The 8,917-nt window shown below is 37.3% G+C and overlaps 1 protein-coding gene across 3 annotated transcripts in view; it reads right to left on the bottom strand.

The window, feature by feature from the left end:
• CSMD3 (CUB and Sushi multiple domains 3) overlaps nt 1-8,917 on the bottom strand; it is a 1,313,655-nt gene that overhangs the window by 160,265 nt on the left and 1,144,473 nt on the right. For all 3 annotated transcript variants that reach the window (XM_025197227.1, XM_006018073.3, XM_006018072.3), the window contains 2 exons: nt 6,604-6,700; nt 4,503-4,607 (listed from right to left, as the gene is read on the bottom strand). In XM_025197227.1, the coding sequence (XP_025053012.1) occupies nt 4,503-4,607; nt 6,604-6,700 (202 nt within the window). The remainder of the gene's footprint in view (nt 1-4,502; nt 4,608-6,603; nt 6,701-8,917) is intronic.

Below are 8,917 nucleotides of genomic sequence, written 5' to 3' on the forward strand. Positions count from 1 at the left end.
AAAGAGGACCTTTCTATGCAAATTCTTCACCTCTATTTTAAATTGCAGAAAATGAACATCATTACTATACTTTTGTTAAAATGAAGGACATGAAGGGTAAGGACTTTGGTAGATTAAAGTATCTTTACTTAGCAACATTTTGGTGACAATGAATTGTCATTTATACTACAGCTCTCATAATTAGCTGAGAAAGGAGAAGTTATGATAAGTTACCAACTGTTGGGTGCAAATAGGCTGTTTTATTCACCATCATGACTTGGTTTCTTCTTAAAGAATTCTGCATTGTTCCAATTATTCCATTCTAGACTTTATATATTTTTATACACACACTATATTTTACATAAATTTCTCTTTTGATACAATGAGGACATTTTTGTGTTATACAAATAAGCCACTCATTTTCTGATTATGTCTATTTTTTAAAACAATTTCTATAAATAATTTGGTTCTTATGCCAAGAACTCTTAATTTCTCTACAGCTTGAGTAATGTTTTCCTCCTTATCTTTGTTTTACAGAAATGGCACATCATCTGTTAAATGTAAAGGGGCCTGAAAAAAGCAACTGCCATCTCAAGCAAGCCTAAAATTTTGCTAGGTATGAATACCAGATCATTATGAGAGTTTTGTTCAGCTTGTGTAACTACCTTTTAAATAACTACAAGCATTTACACATTTTGCCTACATATTATAAATTATAAGCATCAACATAACACCAGTTAAACTATGTTATAATTCACCTCAATCTTTAGACATTTTCAGCTCATAACAGAAGTTTATTTGGCAAAAACAAGTATATCTTTACATAGTTATAAGTCACCAATCCATCAAAGAGGTAGTTAAGCACATGCTTAACCTTAAGCATAAGTAGCTCATTTGAAGTCAATGGAACTACTAGCATGCTTAAAGAAATATATCAGTGAGTGAGTCACTGGATTCTTGTCTTTATGCATACACAAAGACTAAGGGAAGAATGTTGTGGCATTTCCTTGACATACTGGCACTGCATCCTTTGAATCTGTATGTCTGAAAACTGATCACTGCTACTTTGCCTGTTATTTTTTTTCTGGACCATCACACCAACAACACCACTTTAACAATATTTGTTCAAGTCCTTCAAAACATGTCAGTCACTTGGAGTCATATCAGTCACTCCAAAGCAACAAAAAGTCAAACAGCTTCAAGAGAGAATGGGGAATTTCTTTCAGCTAAAAACAAGTCTTTGTTCCATTCCATTCATGCCTTAAGTGACTGATCCATCACATGCCTCAGATTGATTTATTGATATTATTTTTTCCCTTATATACTAGATCTTTCTTTTAAGGTACAATACTTTCACACATGATGGGAAAGGTCTCTTGACAACCTGATAGCATTTATATTATATACTACACAAGTGTATATAAAATTTGATAGAGGAAACTACATTTAAAACTATGCTAAATAGGTTTAATGAAACTTTAAAAAAATCAGAAAAAAAACATGCAGCCTGCTATCTTTCTCAAATGTTACAAAATGAGATCAAACTTTTTTTTCCTACCATCTTCTACCATACATAGATAGCATCTTGTAGCATTCTGCGCTGTTCTCTGCAGATGACATACATTCTGTGTATGCCATGCATATGAAAAGTCACAATAAACTTAAACAACATAGGATGCAATCCAAGTATCCATAACTCAGGATATGTAATCCATAATATGTAAAGAACAACAGTGGAAAGGGTGGATAAAGGCTATATACCATATTTATCTGACTCCAAGACAACTCTAAACTAAGACAGCCCTCCAATAATTAGATTCTATACATGGAAAATTATAGAAAAATTATACATTTTCTATGTATAGAATCTAATTATTGGAAGGTTGTCTTAAATTCATCTTCCCACTGCTGCAGCATGGAACGCAGTGGCAGTGGGGAAAGTGGTGAGGGGGCAGGTAGTAAGGGGAGCAGGTGGTAACATCTATGAATCTATGAAATCTATGAGGGAATCAAGCAGCTTGATCCCTCTTCCTTGTCCCATGTCTCTCTCATCACTTGCCCTTCCTACTGGCTAACCCCTGGCACCTGCCCCCTTGGTGCCTGCATCCCCCTCCCCCACACCATCTGCACCTGTCCCCAACTGCCTGTGCCCCCGCATTGCTTACCCACCAGCTCTGGCAGGGCTCTGGTCCTATTCCAGCCCAGTTGCTCTGGCCCCAACGTGGCCTAGTAGCAACAGTGGCCTCAGGAGCAGCTCTAGCCTTGGCTCCAGCTCCAGGGCCTGGCCACAACTGCCACCACCACAATAACTGGTACTAGGCTGGGCTTGGACAGGAGCAAGAACATGAGTCATGCCAGAGCCAGAGGGTAATTCCCAAGGGAAAGGTGCAGGCAGAGGACCAGCATTATAGTTGTTTTCATTTCCAGTCCTGTAAGTATAACGCTGCTCCCTATATGCTATCTCCCTGTCGAAGAGTAGTAAAGCTGCTATAGTGTAGTGTTGTGGGCTTGTTCAATAACATTGCTGGGCACACAACAGCTTTACTACTCTTTGAAAGGGAGGTAGCATATAGGGAGCAGCACTGTTTGTCAGCCGGATGCTGACTGGTGTTGCAAGATGTCTGAGTAACTTCGCAATATACCAACGTATCCCCATTTAAGATCCGCTTTGGCACGTCTGCTCCTTATTTCACAATAACTTATTTTATCATGCTCATTTGTTTGGAGTCGTATCTCACCTAATATATTCTGTGCAGCTTACCTCTCTAGAAACCATACATATTTCACCAAGCCTAATGATAATATATGTTGAACTCTTCTTCTGGCATACTGCTTTTTGCTTGCTGAAAATGTAGTGCATTTTTATAGCATTAAACATCTATCCCTTAGACATTTTTTTTCTTGTGTTAAACTGAGATTCCTATATTATATTAAGGAAGCTTTGATTTCCCCTTCCTCTAAAGGTGAGAGAAGCTGAGGCAGAATATTTCTGAATACAAATGCCCACCAGAGAAGAAGGATTGCAGCAACCAGTACTGAGTATACAAGTTATACAGAAAAGACCATGTATTTGTTCTGCAAGTCTCTTCCCTTCTGTGGTGGCTAATAAAGACTTCCAGATGATCCAAGGAGAGGACTTTGGATACTGTAACATTGTCAAGAACTAATCTTGCAGTAATTGAGTCACACAAGAATCGGTTTGAAGACAGAAAATGGTGTACCTGGGACAAATGTAAAGACGTATATGAATGACTGCCTGTTTTTATGCCTAATCACCTGAGCCAATGCCATTCAAATATAAATGATTTTAATAATTAGTGTTATATGCAATAAGAAATGAATCATTCTACTACTAATATCTTCACCAGCCGCATATGGTTTTCAAATAATTGCATTCTATTGTCATCATCATACCTGAACAGCTTTCAGTAAACCATTAAGCAACAAGACTAACATTTGCCACATGTGGCTTGTTCTTTTTTTCTCATCGTCTTCCCAGGGGGGAAAAAAAGATGTGTGTGCAGTGAAGAGTTTTGCTTCATTGTTTCCTGATATTTTTCACAACTTAAATGCACACTGTGCATTATATATTTATAATAGGAAAAACAAAATTTAGGAAATACACCTTGCAATTGGAACAGGACGATGGAGGCTATGCCAATTCTTTTTTAGCTGCTTGAGTAGGTAATTACAGTATTTCTGCCCTTTATTGATTAGTTATAGACTCATATATCTAGTTTGACAGATTCAAAAATGATTTTTTTTTCCAAATCAACAAAATGTGTTTTTCATTGTACTTAAAAATGTACATTTCTAAATTGAGCATTCCTATTCTATGAATACTTTAATACAAGAATATAATAATCATCATCATAATAAATAATAATAATACAAGCAATAGCAATAAAACAGCAACATTAAGCACAAGAAATGAAGTTTAAATATATTTTGTCATTTTTACTTTTGAGTGCACTGTCAACGTTTTGTGCAGGTGTTATACAAACAGTTTACAGTTAGGGTGGCCAAAATCTGGAACCAGCTTCCCAGGGAGGTGGTCCTTGCCCTTACCTTGGGCAAATTCAAGAGGAGGTTGGATGATCACCTGTCTGGGGTCTTGTGAACCCAGCATTCATTACTGCCTGTGGCAGGGGGGCAGGCTAGATGATCTGTTCAGGTCCTTCCTGACCCTAGCTACTATGAAACTATGAAACAAAATACAGTGTCTCCACCTGCTCCTGACTGATAAAATCACTTTTTTTATTCCAGTGTAATCCAAGAGTATTCTCATACACACAAAACATCAGGGAGTATAAAAATGAATTAGATTTACCAATCCCTATAATACAGGGTGCAGGCCTGATTTGTTTTTATCAAAATCAAATGGGACTTTTGTCACCAATCACAAGGAGAGAAGTATTAAGCTAATACATGCAATAGTCTGAGCATTACCCTTCATATCAGATAGGCTTGTTGCTAAATAAAAGCAAAAGGCAAACAATTAGAATAATTTATATGTATATTACCTGTGTACTCAAGATGAAATCCAGCAGCTGACACACTTATGTCAGACTGAAAGTTTAAGTACAAATTGTTAGATGTGCTGTTGAGAAGTGGTGGTATTGTAGTTCCTGAAAAGAGAAAGGTTAGTTTATTACTATAATGAAATGGAGATACAGAAGTTGAAGCATAGATATTTCAAATGTAAATATAGTCACATATAACTGTATGATATGATAGTCTTCAGGAAAACAAATGTGCCAGATATAGTTCTTGTAACGCATGGTAATCATTTTCATTGCAGGATATCACTGTATATGCTATAGTATACGTGTCCCTTGTAGAGATTTGCTAATGTATTCAGTGCACCACAATATAACATCTGCAGCACAATTCCAGAATCTGGCAGGGAAGACAAGCACACTAATAAGATCTAACTTTTGGTAAATTTCTGCGCTCACACTTTCATGAATGCAGGGCAGCACTTTAGAGACTAATTGGTTCAGAGAGTTATAAACTTTTGTAGGCACCAACCAACTTTGTCAGATGCTAAGAATGGCCTCTGCAAGTCCATTTTAAATTGCTGGTAGTGTCAGAATGCTAGTGCCAATCTCTACTATTGGCTTATAACAAAATATTTACCCCTTCTGGACAGGTTTTGCATCCTTTGTTATAAAAAAATGGTATGGACACCAAACAATGGAGGAGACATCTCTATGTTGTGGCAACAGTACTATAAACCATGCCTGGTTTTTAATTGTGCTTTTACAACTCATGCTGCTATACACAGATTACTGCCAACACAACTTACTTTTAAATACACCATTGGTAAACATGACCTATAAAAGTGAACTGATATGATATCAATTTACTTTAAGTAACATAATTACACTGCATCAAATTTCAAGGCTTTCAAAGTACACATTGGGTTCTTATATATCCCTCCTACTGTGACCATGTTACCATTTCCTAAATTCCAGAAACACAGGTTTCTACCATTTAGCGAAAGAAAATCTATCTAACCTGCCAGGTAGTCCTATCCATGATGAAGATCTTTCATGAAGTTATTTTCTATAAACAAACATTGTTAGACTTGTTATAACCTGCCATACTGTGGTACATAAACTGGCACAATATGTCTCAGGTTCCTGGTATATTACTGTTCTTATTACTACTATTACAATATAAAATTGGAACTCCTTTTGCACCACAAACTGTACACAAAAAAAATCTATCTATCTATCTATCTATCTATCTACCTCAACCCACAGGCTTAATTTAGCAACTGTTCTTGAGGTGACTAACCCTTACTCATGTCAAGTAACCTCACTAAAAGTCTAGAGAATTCTTGCCTAAAAGATCAGGACAGGCCCATAATATATCAGTTGAGCAAATGGGATCTACTGGTTTATAAAGCTATACTGAAAAGAATTAGTTAAATTTAAAAGAATATAGATAATAAATGCTATGTGTACTTATCAAGAAATATAAAAAAAAAGTAATGTTCCCTGTGCTGTAATTGAATGCATTGTGATAGGCGCTGAGGGTGGCAAAGACCATTCTCAGTCTTCTGAGGAAGGAGTTTACATATTGTTTTGGAATTTTGAGACTATTTATTGGCTGTCCTTCATATTCAATTAGTCTACATCTCTAATTTAATGGCATAAGTAGCCAGAGCATAGGATACACATTTATTTTTTTAAAACATCTCTATTATCTGTGCCTAAACAAAGCCAGTAGAGGCCTGGACACTAAAAACAGGATAGCTTAGAAACATGTCCTCTTAGCCAGAGGCCTTTGTATTTGGACCTGTAGATGGTAACAGATGACCAGTATATCTTTGTATTTCTGAAGCCTCTGAATCATGCTAGAAAAATAGGTCATGACACCTAGGAGAATACTACATGTAGTTTAGGGGCCTCTAAATAACACTCAAAATGTTGTTTTAGTTTTAAACCTTTCAATTTTTCACGCTGATTCAAGACCCTGTTGGATGGAACCAAAACTATAACATGTGTTAACTGTCAATTTCAGGAGAAAGAGAGAAAAAAAGAAGCAGAAAGATCTGTGTGTTTACAGCAAAGAGCAACATCTGTAATGTACTTATTGTACCCTCGCCTCATTCACCTGAATAACTTCCAAGCCTTGGAGCATTGTTGTCGGCGCCATCATAAAAGTCCAAGGAGTCCCAATTGTGTTCTGTGGCAAAACTTACAACCTGCACCTATGAAGAAAAATGTAAGAAAAAGAACATAAAGCTCTTTCCCTTGAGTTCAGCCTACAGGGAGAAAAACTGTAAATTATAACCTGTGTCCATTTATGCTAGTAGCATTCCCATAGTTACAGATGAAGTTGTCATTTTCAACTGTGGAAAAGTAGTGTAGGGCAATGATCCTCATTGTGAGTTGAAACTCTTAGCTCTTGATATGAACAAAATGTATGCATCTTTTTTTTTGTTTGCTTGTTTTTATGTTTTTATATTTTTGTCTCTGATTATAAATTCTGTGACCTTTAGGTGTCTTGCCTCCAAAAGGAACCACAAAATCCTATAAGCCACCTGGGGCCACAATAAGCCTTTATTGATTATAGTCTGAGACTGCTGAGAGGAAGGGAAATGCTACCAAATATTTAAATTTCTTTTTTTGAGTCTCACAAGTTTGGCAAGGGCTGGAGCCTGTGTCATGATGATATGAGGTATCCCTTAGAAATTTTCAGCTGTTAGAAGTGGAGGTGTGGGGAAGGGAAGAAATTATATTCCTCAGTTGTTGGATTTGGCAATACTAAAAGGGCCTGATTTAGAAAAATATTTAGGCATCTAAATGTGTGAATAGTCACCTACTCTGATATTCATCTTCCTCTTTCCTTCTAATCACCGTTATCACCAAAAGTCCTCAGAAATAGGATGGATATTTTATCTGAGTAAATAGGGGAAATAAAACATTTCCTTCTTTTCAGAAATGTATACTTTCCCCATGGGCATTCAGTCCCCTTCTGTTGGATAAAGAGATCAGTGAAACCTATTGATTCCTGAACCAACACCTAGCTGGTTTAGTCCTTCCTGCAGCACTGGAAGCCATTTTGCATGTAAAAAATGTTACATAGCATAAAGTAGAAGATGAATTTGCAACAGATAGAATTGCTTGGAAACCTCAGTAAGCCAAGGTGGCTAAGTATGCCCCCAAAGATCATCCCAGATGGGAGACAGATATGCTGACAAAGCTCTTTCTTTTACCATTTCTCCACCTTGGAACGTGGTGTGAAAAAGATATATCAGCAGTGACTTTGGCAAGAGCAGCATCAAGAACCAGAGGATGAAGGTGTTTGAAAACACTGACTTGAAAATATCCTGCTTCCTCCCATACCTGGATACAGGGCAAGGCAGGTAATTTGGGGTTGGAGGGTGATAGAAGTCCCTTTCTCAGGGAACTTTTGGGGTGATCTGCTTTATGGTGCTCAAATAAAAGCAGTACATAACAAAAGGAATTCCTGAGTCCTGACAATAAGAGATGGACAAGCAACTTTAGTGATCCCACATCATGCAGGAGAGTGGGATTGGGATGCCGGTAACAGAATGCTACTTTCAATTCAAAAGTCCTTTGAGAGGCCTCCCCTTGTGTGGAGATGACATATGGTGCTTTGCCCCCTTCAAATAAATATCTTGGTTATCAATTACTTCATGTGGACGACTGCAGGGGAAGCCTAAGCAAATCTCCATAGAACATGAGCCAGACTGCTTCATATGTGATCCCAGGAGCTGAACAAGTGACACCAGTGACCTAAGCTATCAGGATTAATTTCTGATTGATTTTTATTAGGTTGAAGTTACTTGCTTAGGCCAATCTTGTGGATGCTCCTGATTCTGTTCAGCTCTATAAGTTCAAAACACTCCCAAACTGAATATAAATATGTAAATTAGGTTGCGATTCACAGTTGGTGGTCCAGAAGATAAAATTTTATTTGTGGTAAAGGTGCAAAAGCATTTACAAACCCATTTATGTTGCAGCAGATTAGGTGGCACGTTAGCAATAGAAGTGGAAAGTACTAACTAACTGGGTACCAGTAGGTATCTGTTTGGGCAGTTTTGAGCTCAGTGTGGGCTCATTTACCTTATTTCTTGGGTGACTAGTTCAAATATCTCTATATGCCACTACTGTCAGTTCTGTGACTGCAAATGACATCCCCAAAGAGCTGTCCTCAACAAATAACCTTCACTAGATTGTTGTCTTTGTAGAATGATTTAGATACAGAGGTTATTGTTGACACATTGTAGGATACTAGGAGACAGCTAGGAAGGCTAAATGCTCAAGAAGATTTTGCAATAAATATTATCTTGGTTATCTTTGGTGTTATACCTTGAGTTGTACTCATAGATTCATAGATGTTAGGGTCGGAAGGGACCTCAACAGATCATCGAGTCCGACCCCCTGCATAGGCAGGAAAG

The sequence above is a fragment of the Alligator sinensis genome, unplaced genomic scaffold (genome assembly GCF_000455745.1).
Source record: "Alligator sinensis unplaced genomic scaffold, ASM45574v1 scaffold112_1, whole genome shotgun sequence".
Lineage (NCBI taxonomy): Eukaryota > Metazoa > Chordata > Crocodylia > Alligatoridae > Alligator > Alligator sinensis.